This window comes from Vipera ursinii (assembly GCF_947247035.1).
Source record: "Vipera ursinii genome assembly, chromosome: 7".
Lineage (NCBI taxonomy): Eukaryota > Metazoa > Chordata > Lepidosauria > Squamata > Viperidae > Vipera > Vipera ursinii.
The window spans coordinates 18,828,046-18,855,517 of NC_139521.1; the positions used below are offsets into that span (position 1 = coordinate 18,828,046).

General features: G+C 41.8%; 1 protein-coding gene across 1 annotated transcript in view; it reads left to right on the forward strand.

Annotated features, from left to right (window-relative positions):
• Nucleotides 1-27,472, forward strand: part of LOC310642941 (gamma-aminobutyric acid receptor subunit alpha-4-like) — a gene marked incomplete at both ends in the record, with an annotated part of 106,289 nt that overhangs the window by 46,048 nt on the left and 32,769 nt on the right. The window contains one exon of the mRNA XM_083366931.1: nucleotides 11,866-12,018. Coding sequence (XP_083223057.1) covers nucleotides 11,866-12,018 — 153 coding nt within the window. The remainder of the gene's footprint in view (nucleotides 1-11,865; nucleotides 12,019-27,472) is intronic.

Here is a 27,472-nt window from a genome sequence, read left to right on the forward strand (position 1 = left end):
ATATCTGGAGAGAAAGAAATTTGCAAGAAAAGGACTATACTTTTTTCTCTGATAGACATCAATCTTTTTCCAGGATTGACTTCATATTAATTACTAATGATCTTTTTTCTAGGTTTAAGAAGATTAAGATTTGTCCAAGAACTATGTCTGATCATAGTCTAGTATGGTTAGAGATAAAAAAAAGATAATAGGGATAGGCGCTCCTGGCGTTTAAATGAAAATTTGTTTAGAAATCAGGAAAATGTGGAAGAGTGTAAAAAACAGATGAAGGAATTTTTTAAAATTAATATGTATAAAGGTACTTCTATTGAAATGGTTTGGGACGCTAGTAAAGCTTATATGAGAGGTGTATTAATATATTTGAAAAATAAATATAGACGTAATTTGGAATTTAGGAGGAAAGAATTAGAGAATGAAATTAAGGAAAAAGAAAAGGCTTTAATTTTGAACCCATTGGATGGGAAGACTAAAGAGGTAATTAATTTATTAAGGGGACAGTTTGATAAGTTGATGGCTGATCAAGTGGCAACTAACTTACGGTATGCTAGACATAATACTTTTTGCAATGCCAATAAACCAGGTAGATGGCTAGCTTATTTGTTAAGGAAGAAGCAAAGGGCTCCTAATATAGAAAGAATAGAACATAAGGGTAAGGTAGTGTACCAGCAGAGTCTTATCAAAAAGACCTTTGTTGATTTTTATGCTAAGTTGTACGCTAGAGATAAGATTAGTGAGGCAGATATTGATGAATATTTGATGAAAGCTAATATTCCTGTTCTTACGCAAGAACAAAAGGAAGAGATGAACCAATTGATAACTGAGGAAGAAATTTTTTTCAGCAATTAAACAATTGAAAGTGGGCAAAGCGCCAGGTACGGATGGACTGACTGCGGTATATTATAAAAATTTACAGTTAGAGATGGTGAAGTCTTTAAGGCAGGGGTGTCCAAACTTTTTTCAAAGAGGGCCAGATTGGATGAAGTGAACATGCTGGAGGGCCGAACATTTTTCCGAACATTCTTTGAACAATTACAATTAAATGCAAATGAATTATTTTATGCCAAGTTAATTGCAAATGGCATACTTTTCATTTTATAACATAAGATCAACTTACAGCTGAGTTTTCACAATGTATTTTAAATAAATTTAAAAAAAACTTACTGTGTGAGCTGTTACCAGAGAGTCTGACCTTGTCAAACTTACTTTGACAAGGTCAGACTCTCTGGTAACAGCTCACACACTTCCACCACTTCACAAATTCTGCTAGGCCAGGGCCCTACCTACCCCTGTCCAGCTCCCCACATCCCAGCCCATAAAATGGCTGTGAAACACAGAATGCGCGCACGTGCACACAACACACACACACACACACACACACACACACACGCCCTTCCCTGGATGTCGCCTTCACCCAGGGGAGCCAGAGGGCTTCGAAGCCGGGGCAGCTCCGGCGGCAAAGAAGGCGCGCCCTCGCTGCACCGGCACAAACGCCGCGCCAAGCCCGCAGCGGGGGGAGGAGCGTGGCGGTTCGGCCAGACAGGAAAAGGTGTGGGAAGTGGCCGCTGCCTGGTAACGGTGCCCGGGCTCACAACGTGGAGGCGGCGAGCAAGCACGCGCTCAGGGCGAGGCGGCCGCGGTCTGGTGAGGGAAGACCGCCGAGGGAGTGGCTGGCCGGGCTGCGCTGCTGCCGAGCAAAGCTCGGCCGGGGTGCCCGCTCTGCTCTGACTGGCGCCAGCTCAGAGACTCTGCCCGCCAGGCCCTTCTCCCGCTCAGCCAGGCCAGGCGCGCACCGTCAGCCTCGCTGCACCGGCACAGACGCTGCGCCAAGCCTGGGGCGGGAGGGGAGGAGCGCGGCTGTTCGGCCAGGCAGGAAAAGGTGCGGGAAGTGACCGCCGCCTGGTAACGGCGCCCGGGCTCACAATGTGGAGGCGGTGTAGCGAGGTTGACGGTGCGCACCTGGCCTGGCTGAGCGGGAGAAGGGCCTGGCGGGCGGAGTCTCTGAGCTGGCGCCAGGCAGAGCAGAGCGGGCGCCCCAGCCGAGCTTTGCTCGGCAGCAGCACAGCCCGGCCAGCCACTCCCTCGGCGCTCTTCCCTCACTGGACCGCGGCCGCCTCGCCCTGAGCGCGCGCTTGCTCGCCACCTCCACGTTGTGAGCCCGGGCGCCGTTACCAGGCGGCGGCCGCTTCCTGCACCTTTTCCTGCCTGGCCGAACTGCCATGCGCTCAGCCAGGCCAGGCGCGCACCGTCAGCCTCGCTGCACCGGCACAGACGCCGCGCCAAGCCCGGGGCGAGGGGAAGGAGCATGGCGGTTCGGCCAGGCAGCCGGCCCTTCAACCCACCGGAGGAGCGGCAGATTGGCGTGGCCGGAGTCGGGAAAGCCACTAGAAGGGGGAGGGGAGTCACCTCTCCCCGCCGGGGGGTCGCTCAGCCCGTCCCGGGAGGCTGACATTTCTGCAGCTGAAAAAGTCGTCTCAGATTCCATGGCGGAAGGTCACCCCCGGGACTCCAGCGCCAGGCAGGGCTGAGAGGGGGAGGGGGGGAGAAAGGGAGGGAAGGAGACAGGGAGGAGAAAAGATGAATGGGGGGAGGGAGGGAAGGAGAAAGAGAGAAGGAAGGAAGGAAGGAAGGAAGAAGAGAGAATGGATGCAGGAGAGAGGAAGAAGAAAGAGAAAAAAGAGAGAGAGAGAGAGAGAGAAAGAAAGAAAGAAAGAAAGAAAGAGAAAGAAAGAAAGAAAGAAAGAAAGAAAGAAAGAAAGAAAGAAAGAAAGAAAGAAAGAAAGACCCCGCTCCAGGCTCCGGGGCTGCCACCACGGAATGCCCAGCCTCGGGGGGGAGTCTTCTGCAGGCGCGCCCTGGCCCCCTCCCCTCCCCTCCCTCCCTCCTGCGGCCCGTCCCCAAGGCGGCGCCCGCAGGTCCCCGGACTCACAGCATGCAGAGGGCGAAGGCGCCGGCCATGCTCTTGCTGTCGCGCACCAGGAAGCTGCCGGCCCGCCCGGCCCACGCCAGCAGCTCCTTGGCCGCCGCCCGGCTCAGGTCCTTGTGGTACCAGAGCGGCCAGCCCGGCACCGCCGGAGCCCGCGCACCCAGGAACCCCAGCGCCGCCGGAGCCGGAGCCGCCGCCATGGGCAGCTGCGGCATGCAGGGAAGGTGCTCAGCGGGATGGGCGGGCAGGCCAAGACCCCTGCCGGCCACCCCCGCCTCACCCACAGTGCCGCATGGCCCAACCGGAGACCCCCGGCCGCTCAGGGCATGCCCGGCCCATGCTCCTCCTCTGGGCTGCGCTCCGGCCGGGATGAGGGCATGATCCGCTCTCCGCGTGCTTCCCTTGCGCACTGGAGCCACCCCGGGCCCCGAGCAGGCCTGGTGGAGGAGGAGGAGGAGGCGGAGGAAGCCGCGTGGAGCCCCAGAGCCTGGCTGGCGGGGTGGGGGCGGCAGCTGGGCTGGCCTGCGCTTCCTGGGGCGGCCCCTCGGCGGGGGAGGCGGGAGCAGCTCCCGAAGGGGCGGCCCTCAATCAGAAGGGAGGGCCGTTGGAGGGCCGCATTTACATACAGCAGGGAGGGCTGTTGTGGGCCGTATTAAACCGCCCTGCGCGCCGCAAATGGCCCGCGGGCCGGACTTTGGACATGCCTGCTTTAAGGGAACTGTTTCAGACAATTCAAATGGGAGGAGGGGTACCTCCGTCTTGGAAAACTGCTTTTATTTCTTTGATTCCGAAGGAAGCCCAGGATGTCACCCAAACAAAAAATTATATGCCAATATCACTTTTGAACACGGACTACAAGATATTTGCTAAAGTTTTAGCTAACAGATTAATGAGGGTAATGCAACAAGTAATTCATGGTGATCAAACTGGGTTTATAAGTTGTAGACAAATGAAGAATAATGTGAGGCATATAGTAGATTTGTTGGAATTTTTGGAAAGAAACAATCAGATCCCTGCAGCATTGCTCTTCTTGGATGCTGAAAAAGCCTTTGATCAATTGGATTGGCAATTTTTGCTGAAAGTATTAGATAAAATGAAATTTGGGGATAAATTTTTACAACCAATCAGGGCAATATATCAAAAGCAAACAGCCCGCATAATAGTTAATAATAGTTTGACTGAAGTATGTAATATTGAAAAGGGTACAAGGCAGGGGTGCCCGTTGTCGCCCTTATTATTTGTTTTAATATTGGAGATATTATTGATTAAAATACGGGATTCGGACAAAATTAAGGGAATTCAAATTAGAGACCAGGATTATAGATTGAGGGCGTTTGCAGACAATCTGGTTGTTACAGTGACTCAGCCTGATTATTCAGTTGTAGAATTGATGGAGATAATAACGCAATATGGGAAAGTCTCTGGATTTAAGGTTAATGTACAAAAAAACTAAAATGTTGTCTAAGAATATGACAGTATCACAAAAGGCTGTCTTAGAAGAGCTAACGGGATTTGAAATAGTTAAAAGGGTTAAATATTTGGGGATATATTTATCACCCTCAAATGTAAAGTTATATAAAAATAATTATGAAAAGTTATGGGGAAAAGTTCAAAAAGAATTAGATAGTTGGAAAAAATTACAATTCTCTTTATTAGGAAGAATCACAGCTGTGAAAATGAATGTTTTGCCAAAAATTTTATTTTTATTTCAAATGATACCTATACTTAAAAAGGATTTAAATTTGGAGGAATGGCAAAAGGGTATTAATAAATTTGTTTGGGCAGGGAAAAGGCCACGAGTTAAATTTAAGATTATGCAAGATACACGTGAAAGAGGTGGTCTTAAAATGCCTAATTTTAAATTATATTATGAAGCTGCTGCTTTGTCAGCGATAAGTGATTGGTTTAATTTAACACAAGTGAGATTACTAAATCTTGAGGGCCATGATTTGTTATTTGGATGGCATGCATACTTATTGTATGATAAGAAGGTGGATAATGTGTTCAAGATACATATTTTAAGGTATGCTCTGTTGCGAGTTTGGAAAAAGTACAGACACAAGTTAAATTATAAGATACCTATATGGGCAATACTGAAACACGCAATAGAAAATATAAATGTTGGGTTTAAACATGATGTGACTACATATAAGGAAATTTTAAGTTTGGAAAGGAATGTATGGCAATTAAAGCCATATAATATTTTAAAAGAAGAAAAGATTGTACAAACTTGGTTTCAGTATGGGCAATTACAGGCCAGGTGGAAGGAAGACCAGAAAATTGGTTTTTCAATGATTGATGAAAATTTGGTAAAGCAAATTAGAGATCAAGGTCAAGCACATATCAAAAGGATATATCTTGCATTGATAGAAATTGATTCAGAGACAGAACTTGTTAAAGACTGTATGATAAAGTGGGCTCAGAATTTTCAAGAAGTTATTACAATGGATACTTGGGAAAAGATTTGGGTGAGAAATGTAAAATTTACACCGGCCCAAAATTTAACAGAGAACTTTTATAAAATGTTTTATAGGTGGCACTTAGATCCTAAAAAGTTAGCAAGTATGTATCCGAACTGTCAGCCCAAATGTTGGAGGTGTGGTTGTGAAGATGCAACGTATTTTCATATATGGTGGACCTTTAAAAAGGTTAAAGCTTTTTGGATTAAAATTTGGTGGAACATGCAAAAAATATTCAAGAAAAGGCTAAAGTTTTGTCCGCAACTGCTTTTACTGGGCATTTCTACAGATACTACTGTCGTGGACACTAAGTTGATGTTGAATTTAATTACGGCAGCAAGAATTTTAGTAGCGCAATATTGGAAGAAGGAAGAACTGCCGACTATAGAAGAATGGACTTTAAAAGTCTCCAATCTGGCGGAAATGGCAAAGATCTAAGCGTACTTGAAAGACCAGTCGCAACAGAGATATATTGTGGAGTGGAGAAGATGGATTGATTATATCGAGAATAAATATGGGACTAAAAAGTTTCACCTAGCATTTGAATAAGTATTGATGTGATATATAAATTGCTTGTAGTTATTTTATAAGAGTTAAAGTGCGATAGAACTTAATATTTTATTGTTGTTTGCACAAGGTAGACTATGATTGTTTGTATTTTTATACCCTGTATTTAACTCTGGGAAGTTGGGGAGGGGGGGAGGGGGAGGGGGAGGGGAGGGAGGAGTTGGGGAGGTTTGGGGAGAGGGGAGGGGGTTGGGAGGGGTTTTGTCTTTTTAAAAAATGTATTGTAAAACTTTTCAATAAAAAATAATAATAATAATTTTGAAAAATACATCAAGAAATTGCAGCTTCCTGCAATAACTCCAGCAAAGCTACAAAAAACTGCGCTACTTGGAACATCTTACATTTTAAGGAGATACCTGGTTGATACCTAGGATGCTGGCAGCAACCTGTGTCAACCATTAGTGCCAGTCAATTTGAATGTTCAGTTGACTGAGGTTCATGTGTAATGAATAAAAGTTAATAATAATAATAATAATAATAATAATAATAATAATAATAATAATAATAGGTGGCCTTACTAGGAACTGCTTCTATCCTGCAACAATATCTGTAATAGCATCAAACATCCACATCTGCCTATCCCAGGTCCTTGGTAAGGACTTGATAGGTAGACAAAAATGCCAAATCCAGTCTGAACATCTGCGATAATAATAATAATAATAATTAGAATAATTAGAATAATAATAAGAATAATTAGAATAATAATAAGAATAATTAGAATAATAATAATAATAACAACAATAACAATAACAACAATAATAAACCCCAGTGAGGCACTACCTTGATGTAGTTGTGGGGCTTGTGTATTCTGAGGAAGATGAGAGCTATGCCAGAGGTTCAACCATACTGGACAGGTTTCATCAGAGGAGTCAGACAAAGAGTGTCTCTCCCATTAAAAATATGGTGAGACGTAAATTTCAGAATGCCATACCGGCTTGGATATTGCCCAGGTTAACAAGGTCTGCATCAGATGTTGGAGTTCCTGGATATCTGGTGAAAAATGGGTTACAGGACTCAGGACTGTTGGCTGAGCAACCAGGGCCAGCAATTGCAGAACTACTGGATGAAAAGGTGTTTACTCATCACAAATACACAGTGATTGAAAACAAAGAAATAATGATCTGGTATTACAGATCAAGTACAACAAGAAGAGGATATCTAAAATGAATGCACCAGTTCTAGAAAGAACAACATCCAGAATCAGAAATAACAGAACAGAGACTAGCAGATCAATGCTGATTTATAATATGAAATAAAGTATTCACAGAAACAGAATTGGATGAACTGCAAAGGTTTACCCAGGGCAAAGAAATCAAAGCCTTGCCAGAAGTAATTCAGAATGTAGAGGCAAGCCAAGGGGATTTGGCAGTGAAGGAAACCAGCAGAGATATACAACTGTTCTCATTTGGAAACCAGGCACCTCTTCCTCTGAAAGAACAAAGCCCTTTAACTAAATAAATAAAAGAATTGAAACAAAGAATAACTGAGCATCTAGAACAGCACAAAAACAACAGAACAAGGCTGCCTGCATTGAAGCTTGTTCCAAAGAAACAGCTAGCACAAGCATTAAAAGATGCAAATACTGCAATATCAAGTATAAGCACCAATTCACTGCAAGAAACAAACTAACGAATGTACTGCACAGCTGCAGTTATAACTGAATACCTGGGATGCAAAATCAACAAAGAAGAAAAACAAACACAGTGCACCACAAAAATGGAAGGTTAGACTAGAAAATAAGATCAGCAAGTTAAGATCACATGCAAGCAAGCTAGAACAGATGAAAGAAAAGAAGCTGAAGAACAAGAAGACCAAAGAATACCTAATCAAGAAATACCACTTAGAAAAAAGGAAGATCAAGGAATCATTGGAAGTAATAAAACAGCAAATAACAGCTATAGCAAAGAAAATCAGTAGACATGAAGCTTGAATTACAAATTATAGGCAGAACCTCCGATTTCAATCCAATCAGAACATTTCTACCAATTCATCAAGGGAGAAACTGCAATGAATCAGTACCTGACAAAGAAGAAACAGTGCAGTTCTGGAAGCAGATATGGGATAACCCAAAGAAACACAACAAGGATGTGGCTTGGTTAAAAGAGGTGGATGCAAATAAAACAGAAGATGAAATGAAAGAACTAGTAATAACAACAAAAAATAGTAGAAAAAAGAGCAAGGAAGATCAAAAATTGGTCAGCACCAGGTGAAGATGTACTGCATGGGTTTTGGTTGAAACATCTAACTGTTATATACCCACTCATTGTCAAGCAGTTCAACAATATACTACAAGGAGGAGAAATTGAAAAGTGGCTAACAGCTGGGAAAACCTACCTAATAATGAAAAATCCAGCAAAAGGGGCAACACCAGGCAACTACAGGCCAATTACCTGCTTACCAACAACTTTCAAATTGCTAACTGGTGTGGTAGCTGATGCAGTACAACAGCACCTAGTTGAAAACAATCTCTTTCCACCCTAGCAGAAAGGAAACCGCCCAATAGCAGAGGAACAAAAGATCAACTCCTAATAGACAAAATGATCTTGGAAAATTGCAAGAAAAGGAAGATTAACCTGAATGTGGCATGGATTGACTACAAAAAGGCATTTGACTCTATGCCACATGACTGGATAATCAAGTGCCTAGGAATAACAGGAGTCAGTAGAAACATCAGAAAATTTGTGCAAAGATCAATGGCACAATGGAAAACACAGTTGCAGGTCAATGGTGAAAGACTGGGAGAGGTTAATATCAAGAGAGGAGATTCATTATCACCACTACTATTTGTTATTGCACTGTTTCCTCTGTCAACAATACTCAGGACATGGCTATCAAACATCAAAAACATCTGCCAGACTATCCCACCTCCTTTACATGGATGATCTGAAACTGTATGGAAAAACATCATCTGAAATAGAATCGCTGCTGGACACTGTCCGTATATATAGCCAAGATGTTGCAATGCAGTCTGGCTTGGATAAATGTCCCACACTTACTCTCAAACAAGGAAAAATAGTGACAACTGAAGGAATAAAGATGCCCCACGAAAATAACATTAAGAGACTGGATGAGGAAGATTACTACAAATACGTGGGTATCCTTCAAGCTGACAACATCAAGCACACTGAAGTCAAGAAAAAGATTAGAGGTGAATACATCAAGAGAGTGTATTGGATCTTAAAATCCAAACTCAATGGAGGAAATACTGTGAAGGCAATCAACACCTGGGCAATTCCAGTCATTAGATACACAGCTGGAATAGTGGACTGGACTCAAGCAGAACTAAAAGCAATGGATGGGAAGACCAGAAAAATAATGGCAATGAATCATGCCCTTCATCCATGCAGTGACATTGACAGACTCTATCTACCAAGGCAAATAGGGGGATATGGAATGCTGCAAGTATATCAGATGGTTGAAGAAGAAAAAATGGCTTTGGAAGAATATCTGAAGGACAATGATGAAGATGCACTGAAATTAGTATATCAGGAAGGCTTACTGACTACTGGAGAGACCAAACTGGCCTACAAGAAAGACCAAATGAAGAACAGAATAGAGGCATGGGAAGACAAAGCACTACATGGCCAGTCCATTAAAAAAATATCTGGGAAAGCAGATGATAACAAGACCTGACAATGGCTAAGAGCAGGAAAGTTGAAGAAAGAGACCGAGGGATTAATTCTGGCTGCACAAGACCAAGCCTTAAGGACAAATGCATACAAAGTCAAAATTGAGAAGACAGCAACAGACAGTTAGTGCCACCTATGCAAAGAAGCTGAAGAAACATTGGACCACCTGGTAAGCTGCTGCAAGAAGATCGCACAGACTGACTACAAGCAGCGGCATGACAAAGTAGCAACAATGGTGCATTGGAAGATCTGCAAGAAATACCATTTGCCTGTAAGCAAGAACTGGTGGGATCATAAAAGAGAGAAAGTCATAGAAAGTGATAAAGATTGAGAGCAGAATATCAAAAGGAAACAATCAAGGACTAGAAGGGGGTGCAAAGGATAGATGGGCAATAAAGCTGTGCGTATATGTGATGGGAAATAGGGAATGGGGAATGACAGGTGATAAAGACCAGAGAAGCTCAGAACTAGTTTGTACCAGCACCCAAGGCCAGGTAACCTGAGAATGAATGTGAATTACCTCAAAACATCTCAATGTTCTCAAAACACTTCAGCGTTTTCTGATTGGCTGAAGAAGGACTGGTGATGGGGGGAGGACTGGGATGAGGGGAACCTTTCTGTATCTTTGAGCATGGGAAACCCAGAGCTACTCTGACTTACTGTAGTCAACATGTTTTTAGTAAAAGAACCTTTCACTACAACCCAATGGACTCAAGGGCCCTTCTTTCTTATGGGATCAGATTGAGGCAGGTATGACATTAGGTTAGCTCTGCAGTTGTGATCAACCTGGAAATGAAATTGCCTCTACCATGGGGACTGTGCAAACGATGTCAGCTCAAGGGAGCAATCAGGAAGAGATCAAAGACTGGGGGGAAGCATCCTCAACACACCTCCTGTAGGGGTGAATCTATCCAAGTGACTGGTAGAAGATGACCCACCAAGACCCCGATGGCTCCTCATGGTTGGGAAGAAGAAAGAGTGGGAAGAGAAGCCCATGGGAATGACTTTCCCCCACAGGAGCCATGGCAGCCATTGACAGGAGACAAGAGTGGAACTGGAGAAGCTGGAGGAAGAACTAAGTATAGGTGAGTTGGATCGAGAGGACTGGATGCTGGAGCAAGCCATAAAGTTCCTGAGGTGGGCTTTTAGCAACCTCAAAGCACTAGAAGTCCTGGCCTAGGTGGCACAAACTGCTGACCAGCTGCCTTCAGCCATGGCAAGCAATAGGGCAACCCCTTCTTCTGCTGCAATGGCAGCAGCAGTGGACCTCACGGCAGAGCCAGCTGCCCCTGGTCCTGCAGCCCAGCCTGCACCGGCTGTAGGAACAGTGCCACTGCGGCAGAGAGGACACAGAACACCAACCCTGGGTGTAAAGTTCAGTGGAGATCCCAAGCAGTTGGAAGTCCTTTCTGGCACATGTCTGGACTTACATGCAAGAGTATGGTCCAGAAATAGCCACAGAAGGAGCCAAAATGAGATGCATGACCATGGCATTGGAAGGAACTGCAGTTGAATGGATGGTCACCCTCCACGATGACAAGCTCCCTTCGTCCTGTGCGCTCCCACAGGGAGGGCCTTCTCAGGGTACTGCCGGCAAAGGATTGTATTGTTATTTTAAATTCCTTTTGAACCGCCCTGAGTCCTACAGGAGAAGGGCGGTATATAAGTCCAATAAACATAAACATAAACATAAACAATGCTCTGGAACTGAGAAACTTTGACCACTTCATGGCCGCCCTTTTGTTTCAACCCAATGGAGTCAAGGTTCTTTCTTTCCTAAGGGATCAGATTGGGGCAGATCTGACACATTTCTGAAGAATTACAAGCCCCCAAGCAACCTTTTAAAGCCCTTAAACAACCTTTCTGAATCCTTAAACACCTAGACCCTCCTTCTCTCTATTGCCCATTATAATTAGATGGGCCTACCTGAGAATTTTATTTCAAAACATTTAGAGGGCATCATCTTTTGGAAGGCCAACCTGAGGAAAATCAAATGGTACTGATTGATTCATATTTGTTCTTTGTTTTAAAATCTGTTACCATTCCTTGGTCTTACCTTGTCATTCCTGGGTTATTCTATGTCCCTCATTACCTTCACAGAGATAAAAGTGATATAGCTGGGGCTTCAATATAAGATGTGACCCTTTTTACTTTAGCTTCTTATGATTTTAGGATGAGATGAAATAACTAGAGATTTTTTTCCTGGTTTTTTATTAGATTCAGTGTTTTGATTTTTTTTGTTTAAAATATATGGGGTGAAGTGTATTGTTTTTCTGCTTTTTTTTAGGTGAATATGTGGTCATGACAGTACATTTCCATCTCCGAAGGAAAATGGGGTACTTTATGATACAGACGTATATTCCATGCATTATGACTGTGATCCTCTCCCAGGTGTCATTTTGGATTAATAAAGAGTCTGTTCCTGCCAGAACTGTTTTTGGTAAGTGCCACCATTGACTATGTCTGCCTTAACCATGTTGTGTGTTCTCTTTTCTTACCAATATTAGTATAAAAAGGTATTAAGAAACTTTTAAAAGATTGCTATGAAAAGAAAAGTCAAGGTAGTGGTGATGATTATATATGATATACCATGATATACTTCACTGTAACTCTTTAATGGAAGAGTGAAGCTTATAGAAATAGAATATTAATATTCTATTTATTATGTATTAATGTGGAATATAAAATCAGAAGTTGTAGGTACTTCATCTCTGGAGACTTTTAAAGAAGAGACTGGACAGTCATTTGTTTGAAATGGTATAAGGCCTGCTCAAGCAGGGGGTTTGGACTAGATGACCTCTAAGGTCCATTCCAACTCTATTTTTCTATCTTCTGAGAAATATGTTCTGAAATACCGGTATTTTCTAACATTTATACTAGGTGAGTTATAAGGGAAAGAATCTGAAAATAGAAGAAACCTATGGAAGATATATTGTGCTCCAGTTAAATTGTGTCCCTATTATTTACCTCAGTAAGAACAAAATCAGTTATTTTGGTCCTTTGACAAAGGACCAATCTTTATTTGCATGAAGATATACTTCATATTCTGAACTGAAACATTGAGGTACAGAATAAATATGACTGCTCCCAGTTTTCCAGTTGGAAAACTCAGCTCCTTGTCCAGAGCATATGAAAATGGGTCTGCGACAACTCGCCACAACCAACTCGCCATGGCCAACTCACCACAACCAACTTGCTATAGCCATCTTGCCATGGGACAACAGTTACACTAATACTGAAGAAATAATGGAACAGAATCATTAAAGAAAGGATGCCATACCCTGGTGCTTGAACCATGTAAATTTCTTCCTCAAACTCTGTATTGAGGAATGCTGTGGTTATATCAAAATGCCAGATTTTATGACTATGTGTCATTGCCAATGCTAGTGCCAACCTTATAGTTTCAGTTTTTACCGTTGGTGCAAATACCTCATCATAGTGCACATTTTTCTTCTGCAAAAACTCCTGTGCTGCTAATCTTTCCTTATATTGGACTTCATTGTTGGGTAACTCTTTTTGTATACCCATTTACATCCTACAGCTTTGTAACCTTGTGGCAAAGTCATAGAGGTGAAATCCATGAATTTCATTTCTTTATCCATGACCTCTTTCCACTTCACTTGCTCCACTTTGGGCAGTGTCAATACTTCCTGATAGTTTCTTGGCTCATACCACACCTTACACACCTTTACTTTCCCAGCAGAATACCTGTCAGGTGGAATCCCCTTGTTCCATCACTGTGACCTGCATGGCATTGACTGCTCTTGATTGTCAACCCTTTCCTGCTTCACATTATAGTCACTATCTCCTTCTGACTCCTTTTCTTGCTTATTATCAGCTTCTCCTTCCTGAACCCTGACACCATCATTAAGTGAGTCACCATCATTAAGTGAGTCACCATCACTAAGTGAGTCACCATCACTAAGTGGATCATTTCCAGAACTGGCATCAATTCTGCCCCAATTCTGCTCTGCAAAGCTAGCAGATCTGGAAATTACTATACTTCTGCTCCCATCACTAAAGTGATAGCTCTTTGAGCCAGGCTCATAGCCCATGAATCTGAGCTTTCTAGCCTTTTGTTGCCCTTTTCTCCTGATTGCCTTTGGAATATGCACCCATGCATTGCTTCCAAACACCAGAGATGGCTTTCTCCCATGTAGTACAGCATATGAAGTATCATTGATAGAGGAACTCCACAGCCTATTGACTAAATAATTGGTAGTCAACATGGCTTTGCCCCAATATGACGTGCTCAGACCATAATCCTCCAGCAGTGAGTCTTTCATGGTCTGCAAGACTCCATTTCGTCTTTCAGCCATGCCATTCTCAGCTGCTATGTATGGATTTGTGCATCTATGTCTTATTCCTAGCTGCCTCAACGACTGTTGAAAACTTGCTGACATGAATTCTGAACCCTTGTCAGTTTGCAGCTGGCATACCTGTTGCCGATATCTTTTTTCTGCAAAGCTCACCCATTGCTTAACTTCTGCAGCACTTCTGTTTTGCTCTTAAGCAAATAGCAGAACCCAAATCTGCTATGGTCATCTACAATGACCAGTGCATACCTTGCTCCTCCCAAGCTGGCTTGCATTGGTCCTACTAAATCTGCATGTACCAGCTCTAGAACCCTTGTTGTCTGCCTTGTGTTTACTGGGAATACCTTAGATTTCGATGATGTACATACTAAGTATGCCTTACACCCTTTCAAGGTTAATCCCTCTGCAAACTCTGGCATCCTATGCAACACTCTGAAGCTGGCATGGCCAAGCTTTCTGTGAAAGAGATGAATGCATGAATCATGTTGTGCCACATTACCAAATTTTTAGGCACATTTAACCTTTTGTGTCTGCAACACATAAAGATTATCCTGTTTCATGCCCTGTGCACATACACTCCCATTTCTTTTTATAAGACATCTGCCATCCACAAATGTGGTCTCAAACCCTTGTTTGTCAAGACTGGAGACACTCAGTAAATTATGCTCCATTTCAGGCACACATAATACATTATTAAACCTTTCCTCCAGACATGGAATCAGCACATGCCTTTCCCCATGAATTTTGCCTTTTTTGCAGTTTTTAAGTCAGCTACATTTAAGAATTGTTCATCTTCCACACTTAAGATGATGTAAGCCAGTCAGTGCCTTATCATTCCTCCATTGATCTGCAGCTGCTAATTGCCACGGGTGGACTAATCAGAGCTCCTTAGCCTTCCAAAAGCATTCCATTTTTGCAGCCCAAATAAGATATTTCTTTTGTCCCAATTGAGGCAGAGAGCTCTCCTTTAAATCAGGCATCCTGCAAGCCTTCAGCTGAGCAGCCTTTTTCTTTCTTAACTCAGGCAGTCCTTCAGCTTAATTACAGCTCCATATTGAGCCTCCATCCTTTTTCTTCAGTCTGAACTGTGTGTAAGGGCTGGCTGGGATCTGGGCCCATAACCCATTAGAGTTTACAGCTTTCCAGTGCAAAAATAAGCCCCCCAAATAAGCACACATTCAAATTGAGCAGGAGACATAGTTTAGAAAAACTTCATCTATAAAACACATATAAACATGATACATACAGTTTCATTCAGCTCTGGCAAACATCACTAACTTTTAACTTGGAGATCAGAAAAACAACAACAACAACAAAAACAAAAACAGAAGACTAAGACACGCCCAGACCAAGGCTGGATCACATGCCTTACACAGTCAATACTGTGTCTTAATCAAAAACAGTTCTCATTGTCTGGTTTGTCACTATGGCTATTCCATAAAATTTCTTACACAGTGACAAAACCATACTCAGCAAGTAGTATACTCACAAAGAAGAGGGGGTCAAACTATTCTCCAAAGCACCAGAGGGTAGAACAAGAAACAATGGTTGGAAACTGACCAAAGAGAGAAGCAATCTGGAATTAAGGAGAAACTTCCTAACAGTGAGGACAACTAATCAATGGAACAGCTTGCCTTCAAAAATCATGGGTGCTCCATCACTGGAGAGTTTTTAAGAAGAAACTAGAGTCAGTCACTTGTCTGAAATTGTATAGGTTCTCCTGCTTGAGCAAGAGGCTGGACTAGAAGACCCTATACTATTTCAGACAAATGGCTGTCCAGTTTCTTCTGAAAACCTCCAGTGATGGAGCACCCACATATTCTGAAGGCATGCTGTTCCATTGCTTGATATTTCCAACTGTCACAAAATTTCTCCTTAGTTCTAGGTTGCTTCTCTCCTTGGTTATTTTCCATCCATTGCTTGTTGTCTAGCCTTCTGGTGCTTTGGAAAATAAGCTGACCCCCTCTTCTTTTGGAAACCCTTCAAATATTGGAACATTGTTATCATATCACTCCTAGTCCTTCTTTTGTCTAGAATGATAATACTCAATTCCTGCAACCATTCTTTATATATTCTACCTCCAGCCCTTTAATAATCTTTGTTGCTCTTCTCTGGAAAGAGTGCAGAGGAAACTGATTACCTGGACCCGTACCAATCGGGCTTCAGACCTGGGTACAGCATGGAGACGGCATTGGTCGCACTGGTGAATGATCTCTGGAGGGCTCAGGACAGGGGTTGTTCCTCTGTCCTAGTCCTATTAGACCTCTCAGTGGCTTTCGATACCATCGACCATGGTATCTTGCTGCAGCGTCTCAGGGGGTTGGGAGTGGGGGGCACTGTTTTACAGTGGTTCTCCTCCTACCTCCTGGGCCTCTCACAGTTGGTGTTGGCAGGAGGGTAGAGGTCGGCCCTGAGGCCTCCAATTTGTGGAGTTCCTCAGGGGTCAGTCCTCTCTCCCCTCTTGTTCAACATCTATATGAAGCCACTGCATGAGATCATTCATGGTTTTGGGGTGGGGTATCATCAGTATGCTTTTTCTCTCTACCCCGAACCAACCCAGTGATGCCCTCGACGTGATGTCCCGTTGCCGGGAGGCAGTCTGGGTCTGGATGGGGAAAAACAGGCTTTGACTTAATCCCGCCAAGACTGAGTGGCTGTGCATACCGGCATCTCAGATTAACCAGTCTATTCCATCGTTATCTATGGGGGGTGAGGTGTTATCCCCCATAGATAGGGCCCGCAACTTGGGTGTACTCCTGGACTCACGGCTCATTTTGGAAGATCATATAGGAGCCGTGGCCAGGGGGGCTTTTGCCCAGGTTTGCCTGGTGCACCAGTTGCGGCCCTATCTGGACCACGACGTCCTACATACAGTCACTCATGCACTTGTGACCTCCCAGATAGACTACTGCAATGCTCTCTACATGGGGCTGCCCTTGAGCACCACTCGGAGGCTTCAGCTGGTGCAGAATGCGGCCACGCGAGTTGTGATGGGGTTTTCCCGATACTCCCATGTAACGCCTCTTTGCGAGCTGCATTGGCTTCCAGTTGCCCTCCGGGTGAGATTCAAGGTGCTGGTGATGACCTATAAAGCCCTAAATGGCATGGGTCCAGATTATCTTCAGGAGCACCTGCTGCCAGCATCAACTTCTCATCGTCTTGTGCGCTCCCACAGGGAGGGCCTACTCAGGGTGCCGCCCGTCAGGGAGTGCAAGCTGGCGGCCCCCAGGGGGAGAGTGTTCTCTGTGGGTGTGCCTGCCCTTTGGAATCAGCTGCCTGTGGAACTCTGGATGGCCCCCGACCTTCGTTCGTTTCACCAGGACCTAAAAACCTGGCTATTCGAGCTTGCCGGCCTGGACTGAGGGTTTTTGGGTCAAGGTTTTAATTTTTAATTATTTTGGGGCTATTTAATTTAATTTTATTTTAATCTGTATATATATTGTATTGTTTTAATTTGCCCTGTAAACCGCCCTGAGTCCCTTGGGAAAAAGGCGGTATATAAATCGAAATAAATAAATAAATAAATAAAATAAAAGATGACCAAAACTGAATGCAGTATTGCAAATACCAAGGCCTTATAAAACGGTACTAACATTTCACGTGATCGTGATTCTATCCCTCTGTTAACACAGCCTAGGGTTGCATTGGATTTTTTGGATGCTGCAACACACTGCTGTCTCATATTTAAGTGATTGTCTAATAGGACTCTAAGACCCCTCTTGCAATTACTTCTATTGAGCCATGTTTCATCTAATCTGTTCCTGTAGAATCCTAGAGCTGGAAGGGACCTTGGAGGTCTCCTAGTCCTATCGCCTGCCCAAAGCAGGAGTCCTTATATCATCCTGTACAAATGGTTGTCCAATCTTTTCTTTCTTTCTTTCTTTCTTTCTTTCTTTCTTTCTTTCTTTCTTTCTTTCTTTCTTTCTTTCTTCCTTCCTTCCTTCCTTCCTTCCTTCCTTCCTTCCTTCCTTCCTTCCTTCCTTCCTTCCTTCCTTCCTTCCTTCCTTCTTTCTTTCTTTCTTTCTTTCTTTCTTTCTTTCTTTCTTTCTTTCTTTCTTTCTTTCTTTCTTCCTTTTTTTTCTTTCTTTTTTTAAAAAAACAATTCTATTAATTTCTGTTATTACAAATCATACGTGCTTAGTAAACAACATGTTGTCTGGGCTCGTTTATTACTCAGTAATACTTATTAACTTCTTCAACATTGATCTGTCCAATACTACACAGTATAGTGTTTTCTTGATCCTCTCTTCTTCCAATGGCGTTCTCATTTCCCAACATTGAGCAAATACAAATTTTACTATTAATACCTGCAAAGTTAAGTATACACAGAATTTCCTAGCATTATACATAATAAAAATAGTATCAGTTTGTAACATCTCTTCTAACCCACTCATGTCTTAGTTGTATTTGCAATTAAAGTCCCCTTATTAAGTCAATATCCTGTTTTTCCAGCCCTTATTTAGCTTTAATTTCCCCTCAGTATTCAAAGTATCTTTATAAATTATAATTTTCTCAATATTAGTTACATTTGGGTGACCAAAAGTTCCATTTGTACAAACCATCCTAGTATTTTCATATTTCCCCTATCATAAAGAAGTGTGCTATCCTAATTATAAATTATATCTTTCTAATTATAAAAATCTTTTTATATCGAAAGGTTATATGTTCTTTTAGCCATATGCAAACACAGTTTATTCATATGGTGTCCCATCTGGTAAGTCAGATCTTCTATTTTCTTCAGTCTAACTCTGTCTTCCTTCTTTTGCTAAATAACTTTCCAAGTCAATGTATTTAAGTCACCAAAGGATTCTTCCTCTGTTTTTATGGATATTGTCTGAAATAGGAAAGACAATTTGGGTAGAATATTTTTGAGGGGGAGTTCAACCCATTTATATTCATTAAACAACTCCCACTTTCCTTCTCTTTCAGTTTCTCTTTTCATTTGTTGTTTTCTGATTTCTAACATTTCACCTAACAATTCTATAGTCCATTCAATAAGATCTTCTTCCTTATCCTCAGGTATATTTTGAGGTTTTAAGAAATAGGATATTTTTTCCATTTCCGGTATTATGGTTAAGTCTTCCAGATTTTTATCTGCATATGCCAGTCTGTAATTTCCTTCCTTTATAGCCTCCGTCTTTGGGTCAATTTCCTCTGATTTGTCTTCTGTTTTCTGACTTGCTTGTTCTTTCTTTATAGTCATTTTCTGAGGGTTTACTAGTTTTAGGTTTAAGTTAAAGACTTGCTCATTTATATTGTTAAACTTCTTTTTAGTCTCATCATAATATCTTCTTGAGTCTTTATATGAGAAAATTGCCTCTTGAATTGATTGCAGCATAGACCGCATTTTCTTCTGATAAATATTGCCTTTTTCTTGTTGGAGCGTCACTCCTACAGTTCCCTGATATGCTGAGCTGGGGCTTTCAGAGGAAGTTATTGGGAATGTTTTTTTTCCACTTTTAGCTAGGTACAAAACACCCATTTTGTTATGTCCTTCCAGATATACTATTGTATTCTCCAAGTATTGGCTTAACTCACATAACCAATCTTAAAATCAATACAGGAATACAGCAGTATCTCATAAAGTTGTTATAGTCTTTACCTATAGCTTTTATAATCCAGTAGGTCTCAAAATATAGGTCCACCACTAAAGGTAATATTTTGTAACAGTTCTTCTGTTCAGGAGTTCAAAAATTATCAGTCAACAGATGTTTGTAATCCAAAATGTTCAACCACCCTTAAAAACAGTCCGTAAGTGTCTCCCAGACAAAAGTAGCCAAAAATCAAATTTTCCTTTCACTCCAAATAGTTCTTAAAATTAAAAGTCAGACTTCAGTCAATATTTGTAATCCAGGAAGGTCAGCAGGTTTCAGAACAATTATAGCCCCACACCCTGTTGAAAATAGCCCAAAGTGTTTTTCTCTGTATCCAGCTGCTCTCTGTTGAATTAAGAGTCACCAAACATCAAAGAAGCTCAATAGTTATCTAACTCTGGGCATTCTGCCAAATTCACTCAGCCATAACACTATGGTGCTGTACCATAGTGTACCACTAGATGTCATTAAATATCCATTTTCCAACTCTTAAAATAGAAAGTTAATTTCTTGTACTTCACTTCAATATTCTTTCAAAGAGAAAATCTTAAATTTGCTCAGTTTTCAAATTTTCAAGGCTATAGCTTTTTATTCCACATTGATGTTATATATTTCTGTGCCCCATAAAAAATTAAAATGCTGCTTCTGTTTCTCTGGAAGGATGTGGCTGCAATCCCCTTCCTTCTCATGTTTTTTTTTTCTTCTTGGGAATTTGTCTTTTCCAGGAAATCCAGTTGCAAAGTAGTAAAGAAAGGATCGATATCTTCACCTGGTTCCAAGCACACTGTTTACGATCTGCTAATTAGCGCTTTCTTTGTTCGGTTGTCAGTAGCTTGGACTGGCCCAGGAATGCAGCCAGTTTTTCCCCTGCCGGTTTGGAGGACTTTCCTTGAATCAAACAGATCGACTGCCATCTCTCCATGATAGACGAGAGTGCCCTCCTTCTTCATCGCCTATCCAGAGCATCTTTAGACACCTTTAGGCCCCCCTGGCAGGGTAAAATCAGTCATGGGGGAGCAGAACTCCATTTTCCCTCAGTTGCAAGGCCACAACACAAACCAGAAGTCGGTTGTCCAATCTTTTCTTGAAAACCTCCTGTGATTACAGCACCCATAAGAACATAATCTTGACTTAAATGAGTGACACTTCATAATAAGATATATTTCTTTTTCTTGCCTGTGTACAACCTTGCATTTGTCTACATTGAATTTCATTTTGTTAGATAGGGCCCAGTGTTCAAGTCTGTCAAGATCCATCTGGATCTTAAGCCTATCTTCTGGGGTGTTGGCTATTCCTGCCAGCTTGGTGTCATCTGCAAATTTGATAACTTCCTCTTCCATCATCTAAATCATTTATGAAAATATTGAAGAGTATTGGGTCTAAAAGAGAGCCTTGCAGTATTCCAGTGCTTACTTCTCTCCATGTGGATGTAGTTCCATTAAGGACTATACAGTTTGTTAGCCAGTTCCAAATCCATTTGATGGTGATCCTGTCTATCCCACACTTTTCTAGCTTACCAAAAAATAAGTTGTGGTCTACTTTGTCAAATGCCTCACCAAAATCCAAGTATACTTATATCCACAGCATTTTGCTGGTCCACTAATTTTTTCACTTTATGAAAAAATGCAATAAGATTTTTCTGGCATGTTCTGATTTTGTCAAACCCATGTTGGCATTTGGCTATGACTTTGTTTGCCTCTGGGTGTTTGCAGATTCATTGCTTCATTTTCTTTTCCAGAATCTTTCCAGGTATTGATGTCAGACTGATAGGTCTATAGTTTATTGGATCCATTTCCCCCCTTTTTTAGAAAAATATATTTTTATTTTGTTTGAAACAAGATTGAAATACAAAAAACAGAACTCAAAAAAAAATTCAAAAGAAAAAAGACAAAAAACACAAAACAATTAAAGAAAAATATGCATCAATAAACCCTATCATATGTACATATAACATCCTCTCTAGCTGAATACTGATTAATAGATTACTACAATATTAGTTCCCACCCCCAACTAAACAGGCTCTCCCAAAATTTTTAATCTACTAAATCTTACAAATTGTTGACCATCCTTCTATCAGTACATTCCAGTCATGATTTTCATCACACCAAGTTTTAATAATGGCAACAATATTATATCTGCTCTCATATATTAGTACTTCAAGTTCATCCTATTTGTTTCCCAAACTTTGAGCATTGGTGTATAGGCATCTTACCCTTTTATGGCTGACCCTGGGTATGTTTCCTACATCTCCTAAGTTGTATCTGAGTTTTTCTTCCTTCCCTTCACTCTTTATCTCCTTGTTTGGTTGAGCCGTTCATGTAGGTAATGCAGACAATGTCTAGGAATCCAATGTTCTCTTGGTGGCACCAACTCTTAAGCCAGTGGTTCATTTCTAAAATCCTTTGTTTCCTGATAGGATGTTGATCTTTTGTTAGAAGTATAGATGAAAATATGACTTGTGCTCCTAACTCCTTAGCTTTCTTGCCTAGCTGTTTGTAATCTCTTGATATTGTTTTCAGTTGTCCTTTATCTTTTTCCCCTTCTCCTGTCTTCCTTCTCTCACTATCTTTCTGCTCCCTCTCCTCCTCCTCTCCTCCTTCCATTCCTTCTTAGTTTATTAACTTTTTCTCTTCATGATGGAATGCTGCCATTGTGATCATCTTGGGATGTGTGATAAGACAAGACATGATATAAGATAAGATAAAATATAAGATGTTAAGACAAGACAAGAGTCAACTGTCCCATTAGCATACGTATGCAGAAAAAGAAACTCCTTGGACATAATTTCACCAAGAGTGTAATTTTACTAATGGATCATATAGATACAGATGAAGTAAAGCAAATTCTATAAAGTTTCCCACAGACAGCAGTATAGGTAAATTTTCCCTTTTTCCCTTTAGGCCACCCACTGTCCCTTGTCTGCCAAGCTAGCACTCTGGAGCCACGGTTGCCGACCCGTGGTATAGAGGCTAAGTAGCAGCCAGGTGCTGCTAATCAAGTGCCCTTGATCAATTAATCATCAGCAAGTTTAACTATTTTTATAAAAGCTGAAGTTTTAGGAATTTGCTGGTCTCTAGCACTGAATTGTGTGTTAATGCAATTGGAATGGAACAACTAGGTGCAGCCATCCTGGTGCAGCCATCTCAGCATGGCCAACTCACCACCACCAAGTCATCACAGGACAACTCAATACAGCCAATTTAGTGTGTGGTCAACTCACCTCAGGCAACTGGAGGGAGAACCAGGTGGGTGAGTGGGTGGGTAGAGTACAGAACAATGGCAGTGGCAGCTGGGAGCTGGGAGCTTCCCATTTTCACAGTCTTTCTCCTGCCACTGCTGCCATTTGGCAGCTGTAGTGTTCAGGCTGCTTGGTGATGGTGGTGGGTAGGGCGGGTGGCGGGGAGGCAGCAGAGAGCATGGTGTCCCATTTTCACACCACTACAGCAGTACTGAACAGGGCAAGCAAACTCATCGTGGTGGTGGCAGAGGGTGTGAAAATGGGACATGCCAGCCTCTGCCACCTCTCTTCTGCCTGCCCCATCCACCTCCACCACCAATGACCCAAACACCACCACTGCCAAATAGTCCACACTGGCAGTGGCAGTGCGGTGTGTTAAAATGGAAAGCCCCTGACCACTGCTACTGCTTTGTGGTCTGCCCATCCACTTGCTCGCTCACACAACTCTCTCTCCCACTGCTTGCAGCAAGATATCTCTACAGCGAATTGGCCTTGTTGAGTTGTCCTGTGATGACTTGGTGGCAGTGAGTTGGCAGAGGTGATTTGGCAATGACTAGCTGGCCATACAAAACTGGATGTGCTGAGATGGCTGCACCAAGTTTTCCTAGAGCCTAACACAATGCCAATGAAGAACAACATCAGCACTGATCATATAAAAGCAATTATTGCTGCCCATCAATTTGGAAAGGGTTCTATGGCCATTTCCTAACAATTTAAATTCCATAACTCTACAGTGAGGAAGATTATTCACAAGTGGAAAACATTCAAGTCAGTTGCCTATCTTCCCAGGAGTGGGCGTCCAAGCAAAATCACTCCAAGATCAGACCATGCAATGCTGGGGTCTTTTTACCATTTATGGTGGACATGTGATAAAGCAAGAAAATTATTGGAGTAGGATTCATATGTTAATAGAAAATTCTTAAAGTGAATATAGAAAGAAAACCAGAGATTTTTCTCTTGGGGCTAAAGAACAAGGACCTGGAAAAAAATGGAACTTTGATGTTATATATGTTGACAGCAGCAAGATTACTCTACGCTCAGAAATGGAAGACTACATCAATTCCCATAATGGAGGAATGGTTGCAAAAACTGATGGAGCTAGCAGAGATGGCTAAACTGACTGTATTGGTTAAAGAAAAGAATACAAATACTTTTATTGTTACATGGAAACTGCTTCTAGACTTTGTGCTTGAGGTGGAAAAAAAATGATTTTTTGATTTTGGATATTACCAGTTAGATAGACTTGATGTTATCGAAATGGCTAGTTTAAATTATTTTGTAAAAGTAAAAAGTTGAGGTTTGATGTTGATATTCTACTTTACTGCACCAAAGGAAGTTGGAAGTCAATGCCTTTTTTTCTTTTTTTCTCCCTTACCTCACTTCTCTACTTCTTTTCCCTTCCCTACCTTTTCTGCTATTTAGTTTTCTATTTTCATTGTATTGTATATTATAAACTAATAAAACTTTTGAAGTTAAAAAAAAGACCATGCAATGCTCAGAGAAATTGCAAAAAATCCAAGAGTTACATCTCAGACTCTACAGGCCTCAGTTTTAGCATATTAAATGTTAAAATTCATGACAATACAATTAGAAAAAGAGATTGAACAAGTATGGTTTGTTGGGAAGGGTTTCCAGAAGACAACCTCTTGTCTTTAAAAAGAGCATGGTACATAGCTTAGGTTTGCAAAGTTGCATCTGAACAAATCACAAGACTTCTAGTACACTGTCCTTTGGACAAATGAGAACAAAGTGGAGATGTTTAGCCACTGTCAGGACCCACTTCAAAACTTCATCCCAAGAAAGTAGAACTCGTGGAAGCAGTTTATTATTATTTAGATTTATATACCGCCCTTTCCCGAAGGACTCAGGGTGGTTTCTTCCAAGAGAATCTTTTATTAGGAGAAGATGATAGCAGGCATAATAGACAGGATCTGAGGATTTCCCACTCAGATCGATAGGTTAAAGGGTCCCAAGAAAAGCCCCACCCCATAGTTCATCTGGTCAGTTCAAATGGGCCAATCCCCAGGTGTTTAGTTCCTTATTGGAAAAAGGAGATACATCAGGTCACCTCTGGGCTGCAGCGATGTTTTGGCAGCTTTTTGTACCAGTTGCTGGAAGTTGCATTCATTTCTTCTCCCCCCACCTTTACTAGCTGACAACAAGGGGAGAGAAAGTTCACAGAAGAAATATGCAGAAACAGCAAAGTGTTACATTGTAGTGATAGAGGAAGTCAAGGCAATAACCCACAAGCACTCCCTCCAGGAATATGGCAAAACCCAGGAAGAGAAGAGAGTGGGCTTTGGGTTAGGATGAAAGAGAAAAGAAAATGTTTGGGTTAGGAGGGGGTAAAGGGGGACCCCTAAGATATTGGTTCTGACAGCCACAATGCACAGAGTCACATTTTGGGGAAACCAAACACAGCATATCAGCACAAACATCTCATACCAACCATCAAGCATGGTTGTGGACAGTTCATGATTTGGGCTTGTTTTGCAGCCACAGAAACTGGGCACCTTGCAGTTGTTGAATTAACCACGAACTCCTCTGCATAACAAAGTATTCTAGAGTCAAATGTGAGACCATCTGTGTTGCAGCTAAAGCTTAGCCAACATTAGGTCATGCAACAGGACAGTGATCCCAAGCACACCAGCAAATCTACAACAGAATGGCTAAAAAAAAAGAATGTTGCAATGGCTCAGTCAAAGTCCAGACCTCAACCCAATTGAAATGCTGTGGCAGGACCTCAACAGAGCTTTACATAAAAATGCTCACAAGCCTCAATGAATTAAAGCAATGTTGTAAAGAAGAGTGGGCCAAAACTCCTTCACAACAATGTGAGAGACTGATAATTTCATGCAGAAAATGATTATTTCAAGTTATTGCTGCTAAAGGTGGTTCTACAAGCTATTGAATCATAAGGTGCACTTGGTTTTTCACAAATGGCTTCTTCATTTTGGCTATCTTTTTGTAAAATAAATGACGACATGATATATAATATGATGTATTGTTCATCTGAGTGTTAGGGTTCCAACAGATGAACTCTCTAAAGAACTTCGAGGCATTGTTTACCTTAAAGAATCTTTAATCAATTTGCATAGCATTGGCACATACATGGTAAAGCTGAAATCTGAATTCTCCTCCCCCAAGCATATAGAATTAAAGCACAGTTCCCTCCTCCAATTAACAGTCATAAATCACATTGTCCAATTAGTTTGAAGGCAGATCTTTTCCCCTTCCTCCAAACCCCCATTTCTTATCATCTCTTATTTCAAACAGCCTTGAAAAATGTTCTGCTGCTTTATCATTATGTCTAACTAATCCCCATACACATTCTTCCTCCCCACAGAACCATCTAATTCTAACTCTAAAAGTAACACACAGGTTATAGAGAAAATGGCTGTATCTTCATATTTTGTCAAAGCAAGAACATCCAATGTTAGCAGCATTGACATCCACTCCCCCTTACAAAAAGATGGATCCTGTAATGTAAACAAAAGCATATGTTAGGGATTATCTCTCCATTTGTTGGGGTGTCTCTCATAAAAACTCTTGATGAGTCTATCAGCTTTCACATCGCTAGATTTCACCCAAGTGGCTTCAGACAATGAGTATCCCTTCCATTGTACTAAGTACTGCAATTTCCCCTTAAAGATTCTAGAGTCAAGAATACGATTCATAGTGAGTCTGACCTGCTACTATGAGAGGCCTGGGTGCCTTTTTAGGAGGAGGTCTTAGAGTGGAGCCCTGAAAAGTTTCAGTAAGCTGCAATGGAAGACCAGGTGAATTCTTCCTAAATGTCTAGGGAGTTTCAATTCTACTGTGACCGGGTTGATAATTCTCATGATGGGGAAAGGCCCCAAGAATTTAAGTCCAAATTTTTTACTGGGTAATTTGAGGCGTAAATATGTAGTCGACAGTTAAACCTTTTCCCCAACTTGGAATGTTCTTTGGGGAGCCCTCTTTTTATCAGCATGCTTTTTATAGATCTTGGAGGTCTTTTTTAAAGCAGTCTTCATGTTTCTCCAGACTTCTTCCCACCCCTTCACACATTGATCAAGTGTCTGGAAAGTGGAGGACAACTGAGGGTATTCAAGTATTAGGCTGAATTCTTTTTCTGTGGCTACCCTGAAAGGCATGTAGCCAGGGCTGCTGTGAACAGAATTATTGTAAGCCACCTCTGCAAAAGGGAGGAGGTCTGTCCAATTTGTTTGTTGATATGAAATGTAACATCTGAGATATTGCTCCACCATCTTGTTAGCAGATTCTGCAGATGATAGACCTTGAGATGATCCAATTAATTTAATAAAGCTTCTCTAGAACTTCGCTGTGAACTGCACTCCCCTGTCCAAAATTATTCACTTAGGGGCACCATACAGCTGGTAGATATGTTTCAGGAACAATTTAGTCAGTTGTTGGGCTGATGGGAGTCCTTTGCAGGCGATGAAATGAGCCTGCTTTGAGAACAGGTCTATTACCGTCCAGATGACAGTATTTCCTCTACTTTCAGGTAGGTCTACTATAAAGTCTGTAGCTATTTCTTCCCATGGTTGAGAAGGGTGTGCCACCAGCTGCAGTAATCCAGGGGTTTCCCTGGGATTCTTTTCATGGTGGCACATATAGCACAACTCCTGACATAGTTTTCCACGTCCCGTTTTAGCTGCAGCCACCAAAATTACCAGCAAATGAGATGTATAGTTTTTTGATATCCAAAGTGTCCAGCCTGTTTTATGTCATGGCTGTGTTTGA